At 55.4% G+C, this 27468-nt stretch overlaps 1 protein-coding gene across 1 annotated transcript in view; it reads left to right on the top strand.

The window, feature by feature from the left end:
- The window catches only part of CACNA1E (calcium channel, voltage-dependent, R type, alpha 1E subunit), a 171774-nt gene extending 159862 nt beyond the window's left edge, over nt 1-11912 (top strand). Inside the window, exons 41-50 of the mRNA XM_010580622.1 lie at nt 2401-2497; nt 4245-4350; nt 5494-5601; nt 6095-6195; nt 6493-6599; nt 7241-7349; nt 8689-8817; nt 10310-10490; nt 10604-10797; nt 11373-11912. Coding sequence (XP_010578924.1) covers nt 2401-2497; nt 4245-4350; nt 5494-5601; nt 6095-6195; nt 6493-6599; nt 7241-7349; nt 8689-8817; nt 10310-10490; nt 10604-10797; nt 11373-11912 — 1672 coding nt within the window. The remainder of the gene's footprint in view (nt 1-2400; nt 2498-4244; nt 4351-5493; nt 5602-6094; nt 6196-6492; nt 6600-7240; nt 7350-8688; nt 8818-10309; nt 10491-10603; nt 10798-11372) is intronic.
- The last annotated feature ends 15556 nt before the right edge of the window (nt 11913-27468 follow it).

The raw sequence follows: 27468 nt of genomic DNA, 5'->3' as shown, positions 1-27468 counted from the left end.
GGTGGCATTGCGTTTGCCCCCTAAAAGTAGCCTTTGAGATGGTCATGGGTCAGGCGAATGCTCCAGAGACATTCATGTCGCTGTGAACATCTCCTATTACTGGATCTACTCTCACATCACTTGCTGTTCTGGTGCTCTGTTCCTAAGAGCCTGGTACGGCACAGTACTTATTTCCTAACCACAGGAGGACAGATGTGCCCCAGATTTCCTCCTCCATTACTCACAGGGTTCTCTCAGAGCACCAGGACCGAGCCATTACTGCCTGGCGGTTTTACAGGCCACCCTGTGCCATAGCCACAGGGCACACCTCCATCCAGACACAAGACAGATGGCCAGATCTCCCATCAAGGATGTGCCTGTGCTGGGACCAGCTCTTGGGAGCCATCCTGTTTGGAGGGATGACATTGCATGTGCCTTCCCGTGCTTCACTCCATGTAGATGTGGCTTCTGGGCACTGCTGTGCTGCTCAAAACACTTTGAGATCTCTGCTCTGAGAAGCAGCAAAGTGTGTGTTCTGTCTGTGAGAACAGCACAGTTCTCATGCGGTCCTTCTTGGTTACTGATGCAAACTCTTCCTTTCGTGGGAATCCATTCCTCCTTCATTGTGCAGAGAATCTCTGTATGAAGGACAGTGTTTGTGTGTGCTGGGTACACTAAAATCCCCCCTGCCAGGAAGGGTGGGTGGAAGATCACCATCTTGCTTCCTTTTTGCACAAAGTTCTTGAGCATGAAAATTTTGAAGTCAACTTCTCCCCATCAGACACCTCGAGTCAGTGCACATCCAGCTCTGCCAAGACACTGCTTATGGACTCCTGAACCTGGATATTTCTTCTTGATCATCCCACTCAATAGTCTCCAGTGTTATCAATCCTCTTTCCAACCTATTTGGGTGTGTCAGGTCTCAAAGGGGATGTCTTGCCCAGCCTGTTCTGTGCCTGCACCCCAAACAGCTCCTGTTGCAGGTCGTCACCATCTGTAGTTCACATCTGAAATGTCAGGACTTATCTTGGTGGGGGCCGCTTTGGCCAGGGGTCTGCTTCCAAACCAGTGGTACCCCCTGAGAAGAGGAGATATACCTTGTTCTCCCCTTTCTACACTGCTCTGAGCGCATGGTTAGGAAAGAGGCCAAAATCCCGTGGGCAGTGCTTAATTTTTCAGCAGTGCCCTCTCTCCCAGGCCATCCCAGCTGAGACGGGTTCCGCTCCAGCAGCATCCTCCCAGCCCAGCTGTAAGGGTCGATGCCTTTGCTGTTGTGAGGTTGCCCTTTCCCATTAACCATCCTGAACGTTGCAGTGCAGGACAGAAGCCTGGCACGAGGGGAAGAAGAGGTGGCCAAGCCCAGGATCCCTGGGAGATGTACTTGAGCGGCCTCCTGGATGTGCAGAGAGGGAGATGCAGCCCAAATATCTCAGCCTGGCAGAGGGCTCAAGGCGTCATCAGGTGGCCCATTTTTGGTAGCGTTCCTCACCGCAGCAATCCTAGGCAGGTCCTTACAGAGCAGAGGAGCGCGAGGTGGGGATTCCATCCTAGCTGCCTCCCTTGGGAAACCCAAACGAACCCCAATGTTGGAAGGCCCAAACAGCTGCCTCTGCTGAGACTCTTTAAACTCCAACCTGGTGGAACTTGCAGCCGCATGTGGGAGAGAGCCAGGGCGGGAGCATGGCATGTACAACTTTTCCTCCCGGTTTTATTTTTTCAGCCAATTCAGCATGCCTTTTGCACTGGTGCATGGTGGGAAAGTGGTCCATCCGCAGAGCCAGACGGAAGCAACTGGGCATCTTCCTTTGACAAGTGACCCTGGCCCACTGCCTTCTATGCAAGATGCTGCCTCCCAATTGCATAGACCTTATGAGCTGGGGATACACAGCCTTCAGGCTATGGGTTAGGTGGCAATGCAAAGCAATACCCAGGCCCCCCCCGCCCCGCCCCGGGAGGGAAGACGCTACGGAGGCCACAGAGCACTGTGGTGCAAACCACCGTTATCTCAAATAACCCATGGCTTGAGTGCCGTGTATCTGATTTATACCACTCGCACACAGCCCTGGAACCTGTGGGACAAGCTGGGGGCTGCTGGAGGGCTTTAGGAAAGGGGTCGAGACCAGAGGACTCCCAGACTGCTAGCTAGGCAGGCGCTTGAGGCCAGCAGCAGAGAGGAGAGGGGTGAGTTGCTTTCTGCCAGCATTCCTGGGTCTGTGTGAGCAGTGCTATAAATCCACATCAGGACAGTCTCTCATGTATGATTTGCCTTGATTAACGGGTTTCCTGTTCTTTTCCTGTTTGTCCGTTTGTTTTTTCTCTCCTGTTTTCCTGTACTATTTTTGTTTGTATGTTTTTCTGCTCTCTGGGAATGCCTCCTCTCTCTCTGCATCTCCCTCCCTCCCCTTCCCCCTTCATGAGCAGTGGCCGAATCCATTACACTGAGATGTATGAAATGCTGACTCTTATGTCACCACCGCTAGGCCTCGGCAAGAGATGTCCTTCCAAAGTGGCCTATAAGGTAGATCAACCCTTCCTTCTACGGGGGCTAGAACTGAGCAGGAGCCTGAGCTCAAGGGAGCTGCGGGAGGTGGGGCTGGGGGGAGCCGGGGAGGCGTTGGGGATATCCAACACGTGTTTAGCTCGCTCCTGAGGAGCCTGGTGTGCTCAGAAGAGTCCTGGCCACGCTGGCTGGTCTCCACTGCCCATGCATGTGACGCTGCCGTGGTCACTCGCAAGCCCAGGGAGCTCTGGGGTGGAAGACCCCAGTGGAAGAGGAGGGGCAGGGTCAGCAATAGTGTGGAAGCGGGAGGGTTGGAGAAGATGAGGTGAGAAGCAACCCTGTAGCAATTAGGTGAGAAGTCCTTAGGAGCTCACTGACCCAAGCTTGTCCTCTGGGCTTGGACCCATCCTTGTCCCGGCCAGCACAGAAACAGGGCTAAAGCCCATGGAGATGGGAAGCAGGTGGGCAGCAAGGACATCTTCTGTAGGAGCGGCTCTGCAGCGTGTGAGGAGCCAGGCGCATCGGCACAAGCTATCCCGAGGCTGGCTTGTGCGAGGCAAAGCCAGGTGCCTTCAAAAGATGTCTCTGAGTTTTACCCCCTTGCTCCTCCTGCGGCGGTGGCTGGTAGTCGGCTCACAGCACAGGCACAGCGTGTAGGCATGGAGCAGGAGCACGGGAAGCCCTGAAGGACGTGGGGTGGGAGCTGCGTGGCTTTGCCGAGGGCAGCAGCTGCTAGGACGAGACCTGGAGCTACAGAGCAATGTGTTGCTCAGGTCTGGAGCAAACTGAAGCTTTTCTTAGCCACGGGCTGCTGCCCGCAGCCCTTTCAGCAGCATTCAGGGCTAGCAAAGTGGGGATTTCTGCACACTGGCAAAAGCACTGCCCCCCTCTCCAGGTCTCAAGTATTTGTTCACGCATGCATACATCCACCACCACACTTTTCCAGGAGAAAAAGGGAGGCTCGAAGGCAGGGAAAGGACATGAGAAGCCGGGTGAAAAGGAATGGGCAGGGAAGGGATGACCCAAGGTATTCACAAAGCAAAATATACTCTCTGGAAAGTGGATCTGGTCACTTCAGTTTGCACCCCGCCTGCCCAGGGTGGGGAAGGAGCATGGCGTGTCTAACCTGCCTTGGTTGCCCTTCTCTCTTTCCTTCTGCACTTTTTCTACCCCTCCTTCCCTTCCCCACCCTTGGATAATTTGGACCCTGTGCATGTGCTGGCAAACTTCATCTCTGAAAGACGCAAAAAGGGAGCGCCAGGATGTAGCATGCTAGAGGAATCCAGCCAATCTGAAGTCCCTGGAGGTTAGGGACCCTCCTCTCCCCTGCCCCAGGTGGGAAGGGTTGAGAGCTGGAAAGCCGAACCACCCGGGAACGGAAACCTGAGCCCCCTCTCCCCTTCCCGAGCATTCCCCATGCCCGCATCCCTGATGGATCAGGCGTGTCTTCCCAAAAGTGCCGGGAGGTGCTGTGGCAGCCCCGGTGCCATGGGGAAGGGGGCTCAGGGGCCGTTCCTGGGGTGCAGGAGGAGCCCTGGAAGGCAGTGAGCCGGTGTCCTGGGGTGGAAGGAGCCGGGGGGGTGGGGGGGTGATCCTTGCCCTTCTTTTTTGGCTGTGCTGTTTTGACACTCTTTGTTGCTTTTTATTTTTTAATTTTTATTTATTTTTCCCTTTTGTTTAATGTTTAATTTCTTTTCCTCCAGCCTGGTCGATGTGTTTTTCGATATTGTTTTCCGTCCGCTGTTTTCTTCTCTCTCTTGCGCAGAGACTGGTGCTGATGAACATGCCTGTGGCTGAGGACATGACGGTCCATTTTACCTCCACCTTGATGGCGCTGATACGCACAGCCTTGGACATCAAAATTGCCAAAGGTAAGGTCGGTGGGGTACTGAGGGGACAGAGCCAGGCGGGTTTCAGAGTGACCAGCACCCATCTTTTGGGCAGGCTGAGGACATCACAGCCAAATTGAGGTTGGCTGCCCAGAGCCTGGCATGTGGATGGAAGCGATTACCTTGAACAGGCCGCTCTCTATAAAAAATCTATTTCTTTAGGGAAGAGGTGGCCAGTTTTCCACTAGAAGCTGCTCCTAGAGAACAGAAACAGCTTGATGTCCACTGTGTAAAGGGGGAGAGAGAGAATTCTCCTTCCTCCCCATGTACAAAACCAAACCAAGGAGGGAAAAGATCACTTGTACTGGGCTTCCTAAGGCCAGGGAACAGAAATATCTCTCTCAAAGGAGATAAAATGTTCAGAGCAGGAAAACCTGCTTTGATGTTGTTGCTGGAAATGCTCTGATTGATCAGATCAAAAACTTTCTGCAGATACATGCCATTTTCAATAAAACATCCCCTGGGAACAGCTCAGCTGTTGGAAGAAAACCCAACCCAGGGAAAGATATTGGCAAAAGCCCAGTGCTGACACAGCTCCTTGGGTTCAGGGTCCTCTAGATAAAGCAGAGATTTGAACCTGGGTCTCCTACAGCTCAGCAGAGTTGCCTCAGGCTCGAGTGCCTGCGCTTGACATGTGTTGACAGTTCCCTTTGAGCCTGGGTCTTCCTAAGCTCAGCAAGCCCCTTCACCACTGCCCAGAGAGCTCTGCTCTCCTTGCACAGCATCACCAAGTATTTAAGGATTTCAACCAAGTGGAGCTGCTCTTTCACCAGCACATGATCTGCTCACCAGAAAAGAGAAAGTGGGGCAGCAGCAGGTGTGTGTGGGCTGGAGTAGGATTGGAGCCGCAGAGACGGACCCAAGGCAAAGCTTGAAGATGGCAGCTTTGAGTGGGAGGGCAGGGGATGGGGAGATGGAGGCACATATGGATGGAAGGGATGGTAGGAAAGTTTCCCTGCGAGAGCAGGAGACCAGGCTCGCTGATGCAAGCTGGCCCTCCCAGCCCAGAGAGAGATGGTTGCTGCTTGTGAACATCACTTCAAGATGGCAAAGGGGTGTTTTTAGCTGGACCCTGGTGCCAGGTCTTGATGTATGTGGGCCATTTTTTTTCCCCCGCTGTTCAAGGTGGTGCAGATTGGCAGCAGTTAGACTCTGAGCTTCAAAAGGAGATCCTGACCATTTGGCCTCACCTGTCGCAGAAGATGCTTGACCTTTTGGTACCCATGCCAAAAAGTGAGTCTCTGTGGGGGCTGTCACCACTGCCAGGTTTCCATCATACCTGCAGCAGCTTCTTCCCAAAGGGAGGTGGGGACCAGTCAGACCCATCCCCAGCTGAGGGGAGAAGTGGGAAAAGGGGTTGTGTTGCTACAGGCTGGCTTCTGCCTTGCTCTGCCTAGCTGCTTGGGAACCCTCTTGAAAAAGACCCTGTTTGTAGTGATCTACTCCTGCCAAGCCCAGAGTCTCCTGTAAATCATCTCTGGAGCATAAAAGGCAGGAGGCTGAGCATCGCTTGCTCCATTACATATGATGATGTGATGAAGATACGTGTCTTGGTGGTTTATGATGATGCTTTCAAGCTATCTCCATCCATTTTATCTCCACGTGGAGTGTCTGAGTGCTGAACAGAGTTTGAAGGTCATGAGAGTATCCCACAGCAAGGCTCATCCCGAGATCAGCACTGGTTAACACACAAGTGTCCCCACTTTGTTCCCTCTTATGCTCTCAGCCTCTGACCTGACTGTTGGCAAAATATATGCAGCCATGATGATCATGGACTACTACAAGCAGAGCAAAGCGAAGAAGCAGCGGCAGCAGCTGGAGGAGCAGGTGAGGCTCAGCAAGGGCATGCGGTGGGCAGGACGGGGTTGTTCAGAGCACCCTCGCTGCTTCTTACCACGTCCCAACCAAACGTGCAGCCAGCCGCATGGGATGCAGCTGAGGGATGAGGATGGTGGTACAGGTTGGGCTTTGGTGAATACAAGGCGCACGTATGTGCATCCTCAGCCCCCAACAGTGAACATGAGCATGCTGTCACCTTCCCAAGTGGCAGGGACTTGGTTGGAGAAGCACTGGATGTTCATCTGCGTTTCCTACAGGCTCAGGTTCTTCCTTTCCTCAATACAGAAAAACGCCCCCATGTTCCAGCGCATGGAGCCATCCTCCTTGCCACAGGAAATCATCTCAAACGCAAAGGCTCTGCCTTACCTCCAGCAGGACACGCTCTCGGGCCTGTGAGTATTGCCCTGAGAAGAAGGGAGGTGGTCCTGTCGCTTTTCTGTTCCTGCAGCCCTCATTTTGTTCTCTGGAGCTGGCACTGGGATGTACAGAGGGTTAAAGAGCTGCTGAGAGCAGGGGAAACACAGTCCAGAGCAGAAAGCTCCCAGCACAAAGCTTTTGCAGGATTCCAGGTAGCTGGTGTGCGTCAGCATCACCAACAGCAACAACTAAGGGGGATGGCCAGGTGTCTGCATGGATGCTCTTCTTGCAGGACCATCCCAGCACTAAGCGCAAACTCTCTTACCTAGGAGGGTCTGGGATGGACCTGAACCCTGGGAGCAGTTGAGCAGCGGGTCCCTGGGTGGTACAGGGTCCATGGAGGATCCCAGCACCCTGGCTGGTGGGAATGAGATGGTGGGAGTTGCTGGCACTGCACTTGGGATGTCCCCCTGCTGCCGTGGGACCTGGGGCACTGGTGTCCTCTCCTGCCTGGGCACAACTTCAGCTCTCCAAGGAACATGATGTTTGCCCTGGGGGTCTCAACAGCCTGGGGGGCAAGCACAGGGGCTCCCCAGCTCTGAGCCGCTGAAGAGGCGATGCCCAGTGATGGCAGCAACTGGCTTGTGGCCTACCTGAAGCTGGACCATCTTTGCAGGAGCAGCCGGAGCGGGTTCCCCTCGCTGAGCCCACTCTCACCCCAGGAGATCTTCCAGCTGGCGTGCATGGATCCAGCCCACGGGCAGTTCCAGGAGCACCAGTCTCTGGTAAAGTCACACACTGCCTGGCGGGCACTCACCTGCAGTCCCAGCAGGGGTGCTGGTGGGCACGGGGAGGAGTGGGGCTGCAGGCATGGTGGTGAAACGCTGCTCCCTGCCCCGCTGCAAGCACAGCGGAGGGATGGCAGCTGCTGGGTCATGCACAGATCCAAAGCAGGGGACAGTCGTCCCCAGGTGTCCCCCAGCTGGGGCTCTGGCCCCTCGCTGCTGTCCGGGCACTGGGGACGCAGCCATCCCTGGACCAGCCCTGGCCGGTGGGGCCAGGCAGTGGCAAGTGCTTTTGGGGCAAGAGCTGTGACTGGGGTCTGATGTCCTGCAGTAAAATATCCTTCTCTTCACAGGCTGCTCTTTTTTCCACTGAGCGCTCATTTCAGTGGGTTACCCCATGCTGAGTGATGGTATCTGATGTTTTCGGATTCATGTTCATTTTGTTGTCAGTGCTGGTGTCCCCAGTCCCAAACTGAGTTGTCAAACTGTCTCCAACTGGAGCACACCCCTCCGGCCTCACACACATGCCGGCCGGCAGCAGCAGTGTCTGTCTGTGTGTGTGTGTATATATATATACATATCTATATATATCTCTCCATGTCTGTGTGTGTGCATTTGCACACCACCCCGACATTTGTCGGATGCAGTGTTGTACCACTGTGCATCTCCAGCCCGGTCCGTGTCCCTGGGGTCTGTAGTACTCTGTGTGAGCTGTGTACTGCGCAGGCAGGTGTCCCCTGCCCCGGCCACCCTGACCATGGCACCATCCTGCCGGTGGGGAGGTGGCAGATGAGACTCCCCCCTCCCCATAAAGTCACCGTCTACCAGATCTCCAGGGTCACTCCCTGCCCATCTCCTTGACACCACGTCCTGTACACAAGAGTCCCCTAAATTGGGAATTAACCAAAGCACAAAGGTGCCGCAGGTGGCATGCTTTCTTTTAATGGGGATGTGGCCAGAAATCCTTTAAAGCAGGGTCAGAGAGAAAAATCGCATACGTTTGTCCCCTTCTGGCAAAAGGAGAAAGAGTTAAAGCCGGGGCAGTCAGGGCATCACCAGATCTAGGCAGGGTTTCCACTGCCACTGAAAAGGTGCAAGATGAATTGGCCATCAGGCAAGCCTGAAGCACCACATCTGGGCTCACCTGCAATGGATTGTGAATCGGAGATTATTTTTCAGTGGCGACATGATGGATGATATGTTTTAGGCTCCCTTTCTGGCCCACTTAAATTCTGCCCCCGGTTTAGCAAACAGGGCTGTCCTCTGCAAACGGGGCAGAAGCAGCGCGCTGCCCTGCTCCAACCCCATCCCAAGAGCTTGGCTGTGTGTTTATTTCCAGGAGCCAGAGGTTAGGGAGTTTCAAAGAGTGCAGCCCTCTAACCGTGGCAGCTACCTTCCCGTGGACACTCAGGACCACGCTGTCTCTGGGAGGGCGTCCTCCATGCCTCGTCTCACTGTGGATCCCCAGGTAAAACCAAGCAAAGCCCCCACGGGTGCTGGGTCCAAGCAAAGCCTACCAGGTAACACTGGGGCTTCTCTCTGCACTGAGCGAGTCCCACGGCTTCCCCAGTGCCCCGATACGGGAGCATCTCCCCATCTTTGGGATGCTGCACAAGTAGGAGAGCTGCTGTTCCCCTACATGGGGGACACCAGTAGCAGAGAGCAACCAGGGGAATCGATCTCCTGGCTCATGTGGGAGGTCCACGGTGGAGCAGGGCCATGCTGGGAGGTTGCAGGGTCCCCCCGCAATGGGACACCCCTCCTTTCCTCCAGCCTCAGGTGCTGGCTGAGGTCCGAGGAGTCCCAGCCCGACTGTCAGATGATCTCCCAGGTGATGAAATGCCTTTTCCTTCCTTTTCTGTTGTCCCAACGCACACGCTTCTCCGTCTGTCCAGGGGAACCCAGGCCACATCTCACCTCCTCGTTTGTCTGCCTGGTTTCTCTGTTGTTCTGTCTTGTACTCAGCCTCCACCGAGACACAGACGCTTTTATGGGGTTCGGTTTTTCTGTGAAGTCTCTGAGTCTGCTTTCTCACAGAGGTCCGGGTGCTGGTGTGACATGTTGTTGCACTTTGGTGGGGTGTGAAGAGGAAGGGAGGCTTTGCCTCATGGGCTTTATTGACCATTTGGCAGCAGGGGAGATGATCATAAGGAGAGGATGGGAGAAGAAAGGGTACAGTGTGAGGAGAGGAGGCAGGGAGAATGGCCCAAGGCTGCAGAGGAAAAAGCTGCTAGAATAAAGCAAAGGCAAATATAGGAGGGGGTGATGTTTTCCACAAAACAAGTGAAAAGACAAGCTAGAAGGAGGGGAGAAAGTAAAAAGGAGAAGCACGGAATGGAGATAGGAAACAAGAGGGACAATAAGACAACAGCATGAGTGGGGAGAGAGGGAATGACTGCCGGGGAATGGGATGCGGGAATAAAGGAGGACCAAGGAGGACCAGTGCTGCCACTGGAAAAGTGGCAGCAGCCAGGAAAATAAACACCAAGTGAGGGGCACTGGAGGATCCCCCCTGTCTCAATGATTTCTTCTTCGATGTCTCCGTTTGCTCCACTCCAGTCCTGTTGTCAAGGTGGGGAGGGCTGCTGAGACAGCGTGGGGGCCGATGGCCTGGTACCCTCTGTGTCCCCACACGCGGGACGGGGTGCTGCTGCTCTTCCCCTGCCACGCAGCGCCTTGGTTTGAATCACAGTCGCTGGCTTTGCTTGTGGAGCACCGTTCCCAGCTGGCTGGGGCAGGGGAGCTCACAAGCACAAAAGCTAAACCCCACTTTCCTCCCACCCTGATTTGTGCAGAGATTATCTGGGGGGGGCTGTGCTTGGGCTGGCCATCCCCCACCCTGAATCTCCCCATCCAGGAGGCTGGCATGCCAGTGAGAAACCAGTCATTGCTTGACCGCCGTCCCCCCCCAGCCCTGCCCAGAGCTAACTCGCTCCCCGGCTGGCCGGGGTTGCTTGCAGGTGGTGACAGACACCAGCTCGATGCGGCGATCGTTTTCCACCATCCGGGACAAGCGCACCAACAGTTCCTGGCTGGATGAGTTCTCCATGGAGCGCAGCAGCGACAACACCTACAAGTCCCGCCGGCGCAGCTACCACTCCTCGCTCCAGCTCTCCGCCCGGCGCCTCAACGCTGACTCGGGTGAGCAAGGGTGGGTGGCCCCATCCCACTCCAATGCCAAAAGAAACAACCCCAGCTGAGTGTCCCCAGCGCCTAAGGAGGGGACGGTGGGGACTGATGGGGATGTCCTGTAGGCCACCGGTCCGACGGGCATCGCTCGGGCGGCAGGGAGCGGGGCCGATCCAAAGAGCGCAAGCACTTGCTGTCCCCTGATATCTCCCGCTGCAACTCGGAGGAGAGGAGTCCCCAGGCGCACGACGACTCGCCGGAGCGGCGGCGTGAGTCCCGGTCACCCAGCGAGGGCAGGTCACAGACACCCAACAGGCAGGTGGGTGACAAAAAACCCTTCCTAAGCACAAAGGGAGATGTAGAAAAAGCTCCTTGCTAAAACTGGGAAGATAAGCCCCAACTCCAGGAGCTCTGCACTGTCTCTCCTCCCTACGGTGGCACCTCCGTGTTCCCTGTGAGCTGAGCAGGTTGGGGCTGCTCAGGCACCCTGCAGAGCATTTGGGGAGAGGGGTGGATCTCCACACCGATCCTCTCACCACTGGCAGCCGCTCCCTGCCAAGGTCGAGGTGTCCCAGCTACACAAGCCTGGAGATGCCAGTGCTTGAGCGTGCTTGAAGCCCACAGAGATGCTGCCCATAGAGACCAGCAGCTGGCGAGCCATTAGCTCTTACCGCAGCAGGTTTGCGGGTGCTCTTTACTTTTGACGACCAAGAGCAGATACCATCCTCATCCCTGGAGCAGACCCCGAGGCAGGGATGGGGCAGGCAAGGCTGTGGCAGGGTCTCATCCAAGCAGGAGGATGCTCCAGGGAGCCCAGGCTCAGGGTGGGGGGGAGTGGGTGCACGGCGCTGCCCGTCGCCCCTGTATTCCCCAGCGTGTCTCGGTGCGTTGCAGGGAACGGGCTCCCTGAGCGAAAGCTCCATCCCCTCCATCTCGGACACCAGCACCCCCCGGCGAGGCCGCCGCCAGCTCCCGCCGGTGCCCCCCAAGCCGCGTCCCCTCCTTTCCTACGCCTCCATGCTGCGGCACGCCGGAGACACCTCGCCGCCCGCCGAGGAGAGCGAGGGGGGGTCTCCGCTCCTCTCCTCCACCCTGGAGCCCAACGCCGCCGGCCTGACCGAGTCTTCCAGCTCCCCGGCGGGGAAGCAGAGCCGACAGTCCACCCCGCAGCGTTACATCTCGGAGCCCTACCTGGCCCTGCACGACGACTCGCACGCCTCAGACTGCGGTGAGGAGGAGACGCTCACCTTCGAGGCGGCCGTCGCCACCAGCCTCGGCCGCTCCAACACCATCGGCTCGGCCCCGCCGCTGCGGCACAGCTGGCAGATGCCCAACGGGCACTACCGGCGGCGGAGGCGAGGGGCAGGGCAGGGCGTGATGTGCGGGGCCAGCATCGACGTGCTCAGCGACACCGAGGAAGACGACAAGTGCTAGAAGCTGCCCCCCGTCCCCCACCGCCCCATCTCAGCTCCCCCCCAGCCTCGCCGCCGCCCTGCCCCTCTCCAATGCATGCTCTTCGCCACGCCTGGGAATGAAACAAAACCAAAACCAAATGCAGGGGAAAAGGAGAAAACCAAACCGACCGGAAAGGGGGGGGAAAAAAAAAAAAAAAAAGAAAAAAAAAGTCTTTGTGCAAAAAAAAAATTAAAATCTGTCGACTTTCATTTATTATTATCACCTTTTTTTTCTGCACAGAGAAGCATTTGATGGGCGGCAGAGCGGCCCGGCCGAGCGCGCGTGCTGGGGGGCGAGTGAGAGCCCCCCCGGACGCGGCCCCGCTCCCGGCCCCGAGCGGGACCCCCGGGAAGGCTCATCCTGATGGTTTTCTGCTCCCTGAGGCCAGAGAGTCCCAGCAAGGGGGTACCAGGGGCCCCCTTTGCTCTGTCGCTCGGGCTCGTGCTGCTGTGGCTTTGAATTTCCTTCCCCGAGGGTCTCATCCAGCCCGGAAAAGGGGCGAGGTGTGATGGCGGGGTGTGGGGGGCCGAGGGGTCGGGGTGCACCAGGCAGACCAGAGTGGCTCTGCCTGCCGGGATGGGGCAAAACCGAAGCCAACTGGTTTGGACTGGGGCAGGCGGGAGCAGGGCGGGGGGACTGAGTGCTGCCAAATGTATCCTGTCTCCCACCAACATATATTTATTTATATACGGAGAACTCTAGGTGTGCCTGTGTGTGTATATACGGTATGTGTGTGTATATATATTTATATGCTGTATATATAAAGATATACACATACATGGATTTGTTTTAGTCATCTGACAATGCTGGGGAGCCCCTTGGGGTTTTTACTACCCGCACCCTGTTTGGCGGGGGCAGGACCAAGCCTCCCCGGGGTGGGGGGCTGCTGTGCACCCGTCGCTGTAGCAGAGCATTGGGAACGTCACCCCGCTCCCCTCGCCCCGTCCCAGATGTTTCCAGCGGTGGGCATTGCATTTTCTCCATTAGAGGTGGCTGTGGCGAGGAGTCTTCGGGCAGCTCTGCTGCCAGCTGTGCAGAGCGGTGCCCGCAGGAGTGGGATGCCCAAGGGACGAGGATGGGGCTGGGGGTACGGCTTGCTCGGCACTGAGGGGGTGACGACAAACCTCTCAGAGGCCTCTTTGCTGTGTTTTCCCAGGAAAAGAAGATTCCCATGTCCACAGGGGAGAGAAGATGTTGTGCGTGCGTGCGTGACGGTACCCTAAGATCTGTTCTCCCAGCAGAGGAGCCTGGCTTCGGCACCTCCCCTGCCTCAGTTTCCCCTGCAGCCGTGGCCCCTGCCTGCTCCCAGGGCCTGGCGCTCCCTTCGGAGGGGGGGCTGCCATGGGGGCGGCTGGGTTTGCAAACCCCATGGCCCCGCCACAGGGGCACATGGGTGTCCAAGAGCCAGCAGGGCTTTGGGAGAGGAGCACGGTCCGGGGGGGTGAGCAAGGTGGCTCGTGCCTCCTGCAAATCCTGAAAATGCAGTACAGGGCCACCTTCCAGCGCTGGTCATTGATTAAGCTGGTGATTATGTGCTGTCAGCTCTAATGATCTGCACGCACCCTCGGATGTGGGTGCAATGCTTTGCCCGTCAGCCCGGGGAGATGCTGGTGGCCTTATGGTGATGGGTGGCTCACCCTGGCGATCACTGGCATGTTTCTGCTGTAAGTCGTGTCCATCGTCAGCCTGAGCGTAGTTCTGGGGAGCCGGAGGGTGCTGTGCCTTTGGAGCCTCAGGGAAGGGCTTGCTCCATGGGCCGGAGGTCTGGTCGGTGCGGTTGGACCAGGCATGGCCATGTGTGTGGAGACGGGACATGGCCTTCAGCCCGCTGGGCTGGGCAGGGGGAGGCAGCACAGCCCTCGTCCTGCCCTTCCTCCTGCCCATGGCTTTGCTCTGCTGTGGGTTGTTGTGGTCTGGGTCCTCGGGGCTGTTCTCTAGCCCCTCTGGCTGGCTGAGCAGCAGCTCTGGCGAGGCTCTGCTTTGGTCCTGGGTAACTCGCGTCTTTTCTCAACCAAAAGATGCTACGGGCACAAACCTCCCCGCTCCTGCATGTGCAGATCAGCCGCTGCCCCGATCACTTTGTGAGCTTCCCCAGAGGAGCTCTGCTTTGCAAGAAGCAAATCCCACCAGCTCCAAAGGCTGCCTGCTCCTGGGCTCGGTCCTGGGCCAAAACCCCTCTTTCTAATGGTCAAGCTGCCCTCTGCGCACCCAAGGAGCAGGTTTCGCTCAGGGGGCCAAAACCTCCTACTGCCTTGATGGGTCCTTGCCGGTGGGTGGCACCTTTGCTGTCCCTGCTCGCCCCATGCTTCCTGAACAGACACTTCTAGCTTCCAAAGGATCCAAAAATTTCCCAGGAAGCCTCCTTCGCTCTGGCTCAGCCTCTGCATCCCCCGTCTAGGTGCTTGGGGGCAAGGTGTGCCCCATGCAGCTGTGGGGAAGGTGCCTGCTGCTGGCTGGTGTCATGGGCATCTCCTGTCTCCTTTTGGGCATCGCCTGTTCCCTTCCAGCCATCTGTGAGCAGTTCGTGGCTTCAACCTGAAGTTGCCGGAGCATTGCTCCCTGTACTGGAGTTTGGGGGACCCAGGCCTGACAGGCAGCGTGGGACTGCGTCGGGGCCAAGGCCAGGGATGTGGTGATGCTGGGGGCCGGGGGGATGCGATGCCGTACGTGCTCTAAATATAGGTGCTGGCATCGTCTACTTCTAAATGCAGAAAGGTGTCTGACAATACGCTGGGCTCTGAGTAACAGCCCACGGGGAGGGGAGGAGGCGGCTTTTTGTGTCTGTGCCTGTTAGGTGGGAGGGAGGGAGGGATGCTCTCGAAGCAGGGGCACGTTTCTTGCGGATTTCAAGCTTTGGGCATTTTTCTTTCCTCTGCCCCAGTATGTGGCCAGCAAGGTGTGTGGCAATGATCTGCAGTAGAGGTACAGGCTGGGGCAGAGCCCCTCGGGGTGCACCTGCACGTGGCAAGGGGCTGCAACGTCTGAACCTGAGCTTTTTGGCATATAAGACCTGTGTTTTACTAACATACAGAAACTATATGAAGCAAACCAGAGCCCCTTTTTTTTCCCAGGGGGGCCCCAAAAATGGCCTGCTCCTGTCTCTCCTGCAATAGCAGCGGTCCTGCTCCCGCAGCGGGAGGGCAGGCAGGGACCTGTGGTGACAAGGTGGCACTTCCAAAGCACGTCTCTGAAACCAAAAACAACCCCCAGGAGAACCACATAAAAGACTACACTGAGAGGGGAGGAAAAACAGTCCCGAGGAGCCGTTGCAGCCTGTGTCTCACTTTTCAAGGCACTGGACTTGCTTTGCTGCTGTATGATCTCTCATCCGTGGCTTTTTGGACACCTCCTTCACCTCCTGGACACTGGGGATCTGTCACTGTGCTCGCTGTCGGTGGCTGCTGGCGGGGCTTGACCATGGGAGGGACGACGAGAAAAGGGGGGAATGTGTTTCAACCTCTGCCTGCACAGGACAAGCCCCTGCCCAGGCATGAATTCACCAGTAGCATACAGCTAGTTCCCAGTTTGGTGCTGGGACTGGGCTTGAAGCCCTGCAAAGCTCCTGGAGGGACCACGGAGGGTATGTGGGGAGATGAGACAGCCCCAGAGCACAAAGCCCCGCTGTCCCCTCCAGGCTGGCTGTCCCAGCCCCATCCTCCTGTCCTCCCATGAGGCCTCAGAGAGCAGAGCCCACCGGTGTGGGGCTGGCAGCTCCTGGGGCTGAGGGAGAGTGGGTGGGAGATGCTCTGCCTTCATCCCCCAGGCACTGGGGTGGGATGTTGTAACATAACACGCTTCTTTGGACCCAAACAGGGAACTGAACCAACTGACAGCGACGTACAACTTCAATGTTTTTTGTCAAAAGGAAAGAAAAATAAAAACCTTGTTGTAAAGAACTGCTGCAGACCCCGTTTCGTTGGCACTCCCTCCCCGTGCTGGGGCTGCGGGGACCCCGGGTAAAATGCTGGATCCCTGCAAATGGTCTCCGTGGCAGGGAGGGGGTTGGCACACAGCCTGTGCTGGGCAGCCCCATCACATGGGATGGGGTGTTCCCCAGCGTGGGGACAGGGGTCATCCCCTGCCAGTGCTGCCCTGGCATCCCGATGGTCCCCCGGCAGGGTGGGGGGCTGTGAAGGAGAAAGGCAGGGAGCAAGTGTGGGAAGGGTTGGCATCCTGGGGGACCTGTGGCTTGTGCCTGGCTGCTTCCAGACACACTGGCTGGGGGGTACTGGGGGGCTGGGAGCACCGGGGGCGGGGGGGGGCAGGAGCCTGAGGAGCTGTTAACAGCAGCACTGCAACTAAATGGCCCCGGGGCAGCACAGAGCATCACGGTGACATCATATTGCTGGAGAAATGCAAGGGAGCACCAGCCTGTAAACCGAGGGCTTGGAAAACCTGCTGGAGTCTAGGGATTTGGGGGATTCAAACAGCTTGGCCACCCCTCCATGCCTGCGCCTGGGAGATGTCAGGTGGATTCAGAAGCTGTTGCCTGGTCCAAAGCTCACTGGTGAGTTGTCAAGCAAAGATGCTGAAGTCAGTTATATTTCTTTTTTGCAGAGCTGTTTAAAGCACAAAAAGTTCAGCAGTCAGAGGCGAGTCAGCAGCCTGTGGCAGTCTGCAGGCTGAGCACGAGTGACAGGGATATTTTATGGCTTTTCAACAGAACTCTCTTTCTTTCCCGGTGATGGGCAGGTGCTGTGCCAAGAACAGCTCAGGGAAGGATGAAGGCAATTGCTCTGCTCATCTGGACCACTCTGAGCCGAGCTTACCCTGTGTGTCTCTCTCACGTTGCTGCCCCTCTCTGCATGGTGCCACCAAGGACCAAGCCCAAACGCCATGACCTATAGGAACTGGCTTTATGTTGCCCTTCACTTTGTGCATCTTTCCCTTTATTTCCTAAATGCTGTCAGGTTTGGTTTTCAATTCTTTGGCTCATGAAGTGCTAAAAAGCATGTTTTCAGCAGGAAGTGTACAGTTCCATAGGGACATCGCCCTGGAGATGGCCCAGCTTTGAGGGCACTTGCTCAGGCGATGGATGCTGTGACAGCCAGGGGCTGGAGGCAAAGCCCAGCATTTTTCAGGCTGGGTAGCACATTCCCATTTTACAGCCAAAAAAGTGATCTGCATCCCTGACTGTGGGGAAGGCTCTGCAGGGTAGTGATGCCTTCTTCATCGCTGAGGGCTTTGCACCAGCGCTGGAAGCAGTTTAAGGAGAGGACCTCCTCCTGTGTGGGCCAGAAGTCCTGCATTAACATTTTTTGAAGTGAGTGTCTTAGGCATGAACTGCCCCAAAGTCTTTGAAAGCGGGACTGAGTGTGCAGGTCTGTGATGGACATCCCATGGAGCCCTGCCTGGGAGGCTGGTGCCAGGATGGGTGATGGATGTAGCTAGCCAAGTGCTTAAACCCCTCTGCCACCTTTTTCCGAATCCCCCTAACATATCTGGGGCTGTGAAAAAGATACCCAGAGCAACTCAGGGATGGCAGAGCTTCACCCTAGCAAGGGAAACTGGTGCTGCAAAATGGGGAGCCTTTGCTGTCGGAGAGCCAGTGCTCTGCCTGGCAGGAGCAGAGGCTAAAAAAAGCCCCTTGACAAATGGAACAGAAAGGTTAAAATTATCTGTACATCATCTGAATAACAATGGCAATGCAGATTGTACCTGCTTATAATAGCTCCAGGAGACAGGGGATAAATTGGGAACAAAAGTACCCCAGAAACAGATGCTGTTGGCGTGCGGCTGGCAGAAGTGCTGGGGCTGCTCCTCCTCACCGGGGCTTGGGGAGCTGCGGGGAACGGGGCCACCAGAAGCACCAAAATGTGGCCTGTGTGTGTTCCCCTCACCTTGCCCATGGGTGCTCCAGGGCCCTTCCAGCCTTGGGTCCCAGTAAAGCTGCCCAGACGGCTTGCGGGCTCCTGGGACATGGGAGCAGTCCCTGCCCACAGTACCAGCATCGCAGTGAGTGTTGTGCACAGCTTGTCTTGCATCCAGGTACCTGGGGGACATGAACAGTCTTTTTTTCTGGGACTGCTGCAAATCATCACCCCATAACCTGGCTCTTGTTCCCGGGAAAAGACCCTTCCTGGGAAGAGGCCCAATCTTAGGTATTTCCTCTCTGTCTCTGCCCTGCTTTCCTCCTACTGTCCCCTGCAAAGACAAATGAAGGCACATGGCACTGGGTGTACCTGTAACTCTGCAGGCTCCTCCATAAAGGGTGCCCAGATTATTTTTAAAGCAAGGATGCCAGCAATTGTGCAACCTTGGGGATTTACAAAGGAAGCCTAGCTCCAGTCCTTGGGCACTCAAACACCCCCTTAGTCAGATGCCTGTTGATGACCATGCTCGCTCCTCCAGCAAAACAAGAGAAACTCGGATGTGAGGATGCTCCTGGGCAGAGGAAGGGACAAGAGGGGGGGAGTGGGAAACGTGAGAGAATGAAAACTTTTGTCTTCCTTTTTCCAGTTCCAGTGAGGTATTTAAAATCCATATGTACAAAGCTGAGCAGGCAGGGGTTTGCTCCTTCTGCGGACACAGCTGATGGCTCAGAGGGAAGACGCCGGGGGTGGCTCTTGTCCCCCCCTTCCCTTTCATTCCTCCAGTAGTACTTACAAGCACACTCTCCAGGTGCCAAGGATGTGTGTGGGCTCTGAAGTAGGGCTGGTGCTTACTCATGCCAGGAGCCACGTGGTGTTGGTGGCTCGCAGGCTGGCAGCATTGACAGTTCCCCAGGTCAGCATCCCCTCCATGGGTGAGCATCTCCCCACGGGTAAGCATCCCCTCCATGAGAAAGCACATGCAACCATTGCTCCTTTCCAGAGCCAGCATGGCTCCCCAGGGAAGTGGGATGCACTCACGAGGGTTGTCCTCCCCGAAGGGCTTGAACAGCCCGGCCTGGCTCATTACCTCTATTTTTTCTTCTTCTCATTTATTTATGTCTCTTGACAATGATCTTCCTTGCTTGGTGATGTAGTGCTGCACATCTGCACTGGCTGTGTTTGCCAGACCCCACGCAAGCAGGTAAAATACTGTGGACTGCTCTGGAAACTGGCCCCTACCAGCGCACGGAAGAGTGAGCAGGCAAATAACATCTCCCAGGAGATTTTTGGGAGCTGCTTTGTGTCACCTTTGGCAGCAGGGAGCAAGGGGATGGGCAGGACTGATCTCACCCCTGCCTCTCCCGTGGGCTTATCTTGTCTCGGTACCCACCACCACATCTCCTCTTTAAATACCACAGAGCAGGAAGGAGCCCACTGTTCATTTGTCTTTGCTATTTCTGTGTAGATAATTAAAAAAAAAAACCACCAACTCAACACAATTCTGCCTTCTAAATGAATGCAAAAAGCATTAATTACTCTCCTTCTCCAGCTGGTATCTTCCTCTCATCAAAGCGGGGCTCTCCAGGTGCCAGTCACCCCTGGCAATGGGCAGTGCTGGGAGGGCTGGGTGAGTGGGTGGAAACCCAGCAGTGGCAATCTGCAGCCAAAATCACCTGGTGCACGCAGCTCGAAATCGTTGCAAGGCTGGGAACTGGATGTCTCCGCAGCGGTCCAGCACATGAGTGAGCTGATGTAGAGACCAGGGCATGGATGCGATGTACCCAGTGGGCTGCTCCTGCAGACGTGCCGGTGCCACTTGGGGTGCAAGGGAGAGGGAACAGGGATAAGGGTTAAGGAGGTGCAGTTATTTGCTAAAGCCAGGCCTAAGCTAGACTCTCTCTCCCTCCCACTTGTGCTCCCCTGGGACCCAGTCAGTCAATTTATGGAGCAATCTGCCATAGATTATGTGATTTTCAGATTGATTTTCACAGATCTGCATCATGGCCATCATGAATGATGCGGGTTTTTTTCCTTTCCAAAAGGGGAGGAGCAGAGGAAGGAAACAAATCTGAGGGTTATGTCTCCCAGAGGACTTTAATCCTATGGTATCTGGGTAAACATGCAGGCTTTGGGCCACGGCATCACACCCCCGGGTCCTCTGGGCAAAGCATGGAGTGTGCAGGACCATCAGCCAGAGCCACAGCTCCCAGCTGCCCCTTTCCCTTGGCCTCTGAAGTGTTGACAGGGGCTTGCAGATGGCCTTATTTCATTGCTAATTTACTTTAGGGGGGAAAAAAGTGCAATCAAGATTTTTTTTAGTTTTTTCTCACTGATCAAAGGGTAGGCTTCATTTACACAGGCATAATTTTTTAAGGACCTGTCCCAGCTTGAGCCCCTGTTCCTCTAGCGTGTGATATCGCGCTGTATCAGCAAGTCTCACCTCCTTTAGCAGCTAGGAGCGCATTAGGAAACCAGCGTGAGCTGTGCGAAGGAGCTGTGAATTAGCAAAGCCTCCCCTGCCCCTTGGCAAAGCCTTGTCTTACACCTCCTAGCAGGAATAGCTACAGCTGCTTTCTGCAGCAGAAGTGAGAGCAGAGGGGGTGCGATGGGGGGCAATGGGACAGGCCACGAATCCTTGCATCCATCCTCTCAAGGACACAGCCTCAAGTCACAGCCAGTCTGCCACCCACAGCTCAGGCTATCCACACCAGTCCTGGGAACAGGGGCTTTGCTGTGATCCCCGTGTCCCCAGATGCCCAGCGTCTCCAGCCGTGCATGTCCCACAGTGGATGGACCACCCTGCTGCAAGGACAAACATCCTTGCTCCCAGGTCTCAGTGATGACTTAGGGGTGGAATATGCCTCAGCGGGTCAGGTAGCAGGGAAGGAGAGCAATGGAGGGTGCAAGCTGGGCAAAGAAAGCCACCCACGCCCACCCGCTCCTCTTTGCTGGTTGGGGACGTTTCTGCGATGAGTGTTGGCAAATCCCTGTTTTTCCTGGTGCTGCTTTGGGAAGAGGGACATCTTCCCACCCTGCACCAAGCAGACCGATGCTGCAGTGAACCAGCTTGCTCTTCTGAGCCTGTGACATCTCGGCAGCGCCGGCGGGGACGAAGACCTACGGCTGACAGAGAAACGGGCAGATGGGATTATCAATCACATGTGCCACCACTCTCTTCTTGTCTTAGCCTGTTTTTTCCCTGCATTAACTCCTCGAGCGGGTTTTCAGCCTGTGCTAGCGACAGCGATTTGATGCTTGACACAATCAGCTTCTTCCCGCTGTCTGTGAGAAGCTGGTGGGTGTTTAAACATACCCGACAGGACGTTTCTGAACAAGGCTGGCCTTCCTCCGCATCGTGCCCCAGGAGCATCCTGGCAGGAAAGCCTCCCTGTGTGCTAGAGAGCCCAGCAGCTCGCAGGCGAAAGGCCTTTGCAGCTTGTTTGCCAGCTCCCACCTGGCTTTATGCTGCCCCAGATGCAGCCCACCACCATGACAATCAAAGGGTGACCTGCTTAATTTCCCTTGCTAATTTTCCCCTCTCCTGCATTGCTCTTATATTTAGTGACCCTTGCCCTAGCAAGAGCTTTAGACATTTGGTCTGGTCACAGCAGCTAGTGGCTGGGATGTCACCTCAGCCACAGCAGCCAGCTTTTGCTAGACCTCCTTCTCCTCCATGTGTGCTCCCCGAGGCCGCCTGCCCGAGGAAAAGGGGTGATAGAGATGGCTGGCTCAAGGCTGGGGTTAGCTGCTGACTCTGGATGCTGCACATCAATCAATACCAGCGTGGCCGTGTTTTATGATTACTTATCACCTCTGGCTGTAAAACCGTTGCTGCCCTCTGAACCTCTGTCTCCACCGCACCCCCATGCTAGAGGGACCCTTTTGAAACATTCAGCCAAATCAAGTGGACTGTAGGAGACTGTAGCAGAAGGAGATTTTGCAGATAAAATCTGCAGCCCCTGCTGGGATTAGCTGTTCCCAGACCCTGTTGTTTGCGCTTGCTGCATGCACACACCTTCCGCCAGCACACACGTGCCACTGCGAGTCTTGTGGGGTTTGGAGACAGAACTGCTGGCACCGGGTATGCCCCTGGGCTTCCCGTGAGATACTCTGCAGAGGGCTTGGTGCCGGCTTCAAGCTCAGACACCCGTTCCCAGCTGTGCAGGGTGGAGATGCTGCAATCCCCAGGTGTGGCCTGCGAGCCACCTCTTAAATAGCGGTGATGAGGCTGAAGGGCTTTCCCTGTCCTTCTCCTGGGGGAGTTGGAGCCAGTTGCTGCAGAGATGGGTCTGTCCTTTGGCCAGGACAGGCTTTCACTCTCCCTGAGTCCAGTCCTGCTCACAGGTGGGGAAACTGAGGCACAAGATCATAGGGCTGAGAATAGCTGTTCCTAGTGGGTCGGGTATTGCTCCTCTGGTCTTGGCAGGAGCTGGTGCTCACTGTCTGAATTGTTTTAATTGTGTTTCTTAAAGTTTCCCCCTGTAGAAACCACTTTTTGCTCTGCTTGCAAGGGTTATATGGCAGACGATGAGGCTTTCAGCTGGGGCTGTGCTTGCTGGGGCTGAGCCACTGCTCCCATTGCTACTGGGGCTCTCACCTACTGCTCGGACCAGCCTCTGCATCAAGGGAAAGAGATTAAGCCATATTTTTGGACACAAATGACTACAGCTCCAGTGAATTAACTTGGAGATGTTATTACAGGCCATGAGAACAGGTCAGGTTTCAGTCTGGGAAGGAAGCGGATAAGTGATGTCCTACAATTGTCTCCTGGCTGAAATCAGGCCAGAAAATAAGCTTTTTTTCCGTATTCTGCCCCTTCCCTTGGCTCATGGTGCAGGGGGCATAGCTCCACCACCCCTACGCAGCACTGCAGGCAAAGGGGAGCTGGGAAGATGCTGTCTCACAAACAGGCTGGGGCAGGAGAGAAGCTCCAGCAGCACTGGGAGGGAGCCTGGTTCTTCTCCCAGCAAGAAAAACTTATTTTAGCTGGGAAATTGGAGGTCAGGAGGGCTAGACAGACCTCCCAGGCTGAATTTCACAGCCAGGAGTAGAACAAGTTGTTGATTTTGCCAACACTGCCATAAGGAGACATGTTGCAGACAGAGAACGCTGTATCCTCCGTTGCTGACAAACGCCTGTCATGATAGCTTGAATATAAAGCAGAGGCTTAGGCAAAGGGAGCTTATTTAGTGTTTGGTTTTCTTCCATGAATTCATGTTTCTCTGTAGATCATAAGAATCTCCGGAAGCCCAAATCAAAGCCAGGGCTCCTGTGTGCGCAGCAGAAACGCAGGAGTGAGCCCCATCGCTCACAGGCTGGGTCCTGCAGAAGAGGAAGCCGAGCCACGGTGTGTTAGCATCCTCGTGATGTGGAGGCAGGCAGGTGCAGAGGATGGCAGTAATATTCCCATGAAGTACCTGGACTGGATAGGCCCGGTGTTGCCTGGTCCTACAGCACAGAGCCTTGTCTTGGTGCCATAAAGTCGAAAGGCCACGCAGTAATGCTGGTGGCCAAGCCACCAACCTCCCCACCCTAGTTTTGATACCATAGGCTCCTGCTAGGACGTGCTGCGGGGAGGAGGGAGGGCTTCTTTTTGTTAGGGTCACCAAGGGGGACCCTCCTTGGCATCTTCTTTCTGCTCAGCTCCCTTGTTCCTCACCATTTGCTCCAGCAGCCCCCCTGCAACCCTAGAGAAAAGATTTACTCTGAACAGGATCGTTCCCTGGCAGCGTCTGCCACCCCACCTCAGTCCTGGAAGTCAGAGAAGTGAGACAGATGATGGCAGCACCAAGGGGACAGCTGAGAGGCGAGTGGTATAATTGCAGATAGATTTATTTCCAGATGCAGCTGGAATTTTATCTCATGCCAATTCCTGTGCTTTGTGCCTGACGCTGCGGCATGTGGGGACAGATGTGAAATGCGGCTCTGTTTAGAGCCTGGGAATAGCAAAATCTCCCTTGAACAGCCATGTTTCAATTTGCATTTCTAGGCCTCTGGCAGAAACCCTAATCCTGTGGTGCACTCAGCAGTGGATGCACTAAACGGCCATGAATTTCTATATCGCTGACCTGCTGGGGCAATCTGGGCAGTTGGCAGACCTGATTGCTCTCCTGGTGTTAACACGGCAGTGCTGGTTGCAAGCAGTGGCTTAGGAACTGGGGGGTGGACCAGCTGGTGGGATTTTTTTTTTAGTGGGTTTTGGTCTATTAATCCAAACCTCAGCTTGGCTTGACTACTTCGGTGCCACTGGTTGAATAGGCTGCGACGCAGGATTAAATGTCACTGTGCAATCAAATGGGTGACAAGTGTAGAAAGGAAGGGAGGGCAAAAGCAAAACAGAGGGGAGAAAGGAGCAGGGCTGGAGGTGACCTATGCAGACCCTGTCCTAAGAAACACAGTCCTCAGGAGCGTGAGGATGAACTGCTCCTAGAGAAAATAAGAGGAGGGAGCTGCAATCTAACAGCTGCTCTTTCGCACTCCTTCATAGAGCTGTGATGCTCGTCCATAAGGCTCATGTGGTCGTGGTGGCAGATGTCTGCAAGGTGCTGTCACTTTTGCACCAAAAGCTCTCTCAGTGCTCCTCTGATGCTGTCAAGAAGCCCCGGGCTCACTGCTGCCGTGTGCTGCAGTAACAGCCTGCCTCTCAGCAGAGATGGGGCTCCTGGGGGTGGTGCCATCTGGACACACAGGAGGAGACAGCCTTTGCTCCCTGAAACGTGTCAGCTCAGGGTGGGAGAAGCAAATCCTATTTTATGGAAGCACGAATAGCTTCATCAGTGGAAGAAGGAGACTTTACTAGAGGTGGTTATTGTGTCCTGAGGAACCTGGCTCTGGCTCCAAGAATGAGTTACCTGATGACTTGAGGTCTTGGCGGTGGAGAGAACAGGGTGTGCTTTTGGTGAGAGCGGATGCTTGCGGGCAGCTTGCTTGCTCGCCGTCCAGGCAGCGGTTGCCTGCCTTGCCTCCCCATTGCAGATTGAGCTTGCCTGGCACGGGGCTGGCTCCCTGCAGACTGGTTGTTGGCATGCCTGGTTGGCTGCCTGTGCCTCGTGTTGGCCAGGGTGATGCTCCCCGGGGTGAGTATGGCTGCAGATATTTTGATGAAATCTAAAAATCTTTCCACAGATAATCAAAGTGCACCCAGCAATTGGCCCATGCTCTGACTTGGTTGAATCTGGGATATCACAGGGGTCTGCATCTCAGGAGATGCATGCAGCATGTGCCAGTCAGAAAAGCGCAGTGTGGCTTTTCTGTCACATGGAAGTTTGTGCAGCTTCCCCAGTCAGCCAAAGAGGCTGCATGGCAATGGCTTTGCAGCTGTGGCTGAAAAGTTGACTCAGGGTGCTCCACAAGTTTCCAGCGGCTGCGTGAGCTCACTCAGCAGGGGCTTCATGGAGCAGCAGGGCAAGGATCCCCTGTAAAAGGGGATTCTGGCATTTTCTAAGCTCTCCAGGAGCAGCCACCGCCACAAGTGTCTCACAACAGCCACCCCCGCAGGGACGCCGATGGCTCTTCGGTAGTGATCTTTCAGCGCTGAGTCAGGAAGAGATGCTCTCCAGGCTGAATCACAGCAGCAATCCCAGCGTGTGCCTGGCAACCTGCTCATCCAGGTGTGGGTCCCACCGGGCTTTGGTCACTTCAGCTGAACCATTCAAGTGAACACAATGTCCATGTTTTTTAAATGAAACCTGCTCCTTCTTCCCTTCGGTCTACTGCACTTCCAGCTGTCCCCATGTGTCTGCTAAGTGCTAGGACCGTCACGGATAGATGACCCAGGATCATGGCTTTCATCCCCCAGGAGTACCAGCTGCTGTCCGGAGGACCAAGTGGCCCAAGTTTCTGGTTTGGTCCCTGTGATGCCACTGCTGTCTTGTGTGGGCATCATAAGCCTGCGGGGATGTGCAGAGCAGCTTGTCCTCACCCTTTCTGCAGCGATGCTCTGTCACTCTGCAGGTAACTGCTGCTGCGTGTCTACTCGGGCGCTGATCTTGCAGACTGAGCCAAGGGTGGATGAATTTCTTTCTTTTTAAACAGAGGCTATGCAGAGGCAGCTGTGAGGCCCTGCCATTGAACAGCATCTCTTGTTTTGCAGGAATGTAAAAGCCAGATGATTTCTCAATGTGCCCAGCTAAGATAATACTGAATAATCTTGTTTGCATTTTAATTTCCCAGCCCTGTTGGGAAAAGCTGATACACCACCGTTCTCCCCCTCTGTGGGTGGTGTGTGCCTGCGAACACGCTCATCGGAGGGTAGCACTAGCAGCAGTTGGGCTTACCCCAGCTGCCGCCCTGTCCACCGGGAGTGGCGGGATCCAAGTGACATCGAGATCTCCAGGGACAACTCCAGGATGGCTGGGAGACCACTGGTGCTGTGACGGTAAAGGTTGACCCACCAGCTGGAAGGCGCAGCAGGATACTTGGCTTCTCTTCTTGGTGTGCCTCGCGGAGACTGGATACGAGCGGCGGCCGCCTCCCGTCCCCTCCCTGGCGAGGCTTTCCTGTGGTGAGAAAATGCCCAGCTCCGTCTGGTTGTTCTTCCCGGCTCGTGGAGCTGAGTCATTGCTGTTATTCCAGGAGAAGGTTCATTTGCCCCCAAATGGTCTCTCTCCCTGTGTGGTGAAGCCTGCGTCCCTCTTGAGACTGCTGTAATTTTCTTCTTGTGAATCCATGGGTTTCTTTAGCTGAGGAATTTGTTTGCCATTCATATATCCCTGTTACATAAAAACAGCCGCTTCTCTCCAGGGCAATGTTACACCTTCGTTCATGGATCAGCCCGATGCGTGTGTGAGAGACCATTCCATGCAGCTGAGCATGGCAATAAAACCCATCCTTGGTTCCCCATCAGAGGAGCAGGCACTCCTTGGCGCCTGAAGTCATCCCATGGGCTCCCAAAAGTTCAGGCTATGTGCAGGGGAAGGATTTCTGCTTTTGGAGGAGCAGGTGTGCAGATGAAAGCAGTGTTGGGTTGTGATCCCATCCTGGTATGAGCATACCTCTCCCTTGGCCCAGGCAGTCCAGCCTCACTAGACAGGTGCCAGCGTCCCCGAGCCTGACCCCACTGCCATTGCCCTGGCAGTGCTCTCTGGATTTGTTTGCCTTTCCTCAAGACAACATACCACAGACTAAGAAAGTCTCATCTGTTTAATTCCTTGCTTGCATTGTTATGTACTTTAGCAAATGTGTGGGACCAGCATATCTCCACCCTTTTACCCAGTGAAGGGAATAGCTACTTCTTACCAGCTTGAGCCAATACGGTGGGCATTGGTGTAGGGTCCTGCAAACCTGCCCCTTCCCACTTTTTTTTTCTTTCCTCCACCCTGCCTGTCTGTCTTGCAACTCTTTCCTTTCTCTGGAAAGCTGCGGAAATAACCAAGTGTTTGCAACAATTTTCTAGAGCCCGTTTCCTCAGAGAGATGACTAGAGGCGAATAGGAGAGAATCTAATTGCATCCATGCTTTTATCTCCTTCTGAGGCACCATGATTTGCCAGGAGAACAAGAAAATCCTGGATTCTGCAGGGTCAAGGAAACTTCTCTTATCTCCCTTGTTAAACAGAAGTGGCAGCTCTCACTGTGTTGATAACACTGTTGGTGTCAGCAGAGCTGTACCGGGGTGAATTTGGCCCAGTTTGTGTCAAGCACGTGAGAAGAGATGGGCAAGGCTCTCATCAGCAGACACCCCGCAAAGGGAGAGCTGGGCAGACGCAGCCACCCATGCCGGGGC

The sequence above is a fragment of the Haliaeetus leucocephalus genome, unplaced genomic scaffold (genome assembly GCF_000737465.1).
Source record: "Haliaeetus leucocephalus isolate CR32 unplaced genomic scaffold, Haliaeetus_leucocephalus-4.0 Scaffold730, whole genome shotgun sequence".
NCBI classification, from domain to species: Eukaryota; Metazoa; Chordata; class Aves; order Accipitriformes; family Accipitridae; genus Haliaeetus; species Haliaeetus leucocephalus.
Note: the sequence above shows the minus strand (reverse complement) of the source record. Positions and strands in the feature narration are given on the sequence as shown.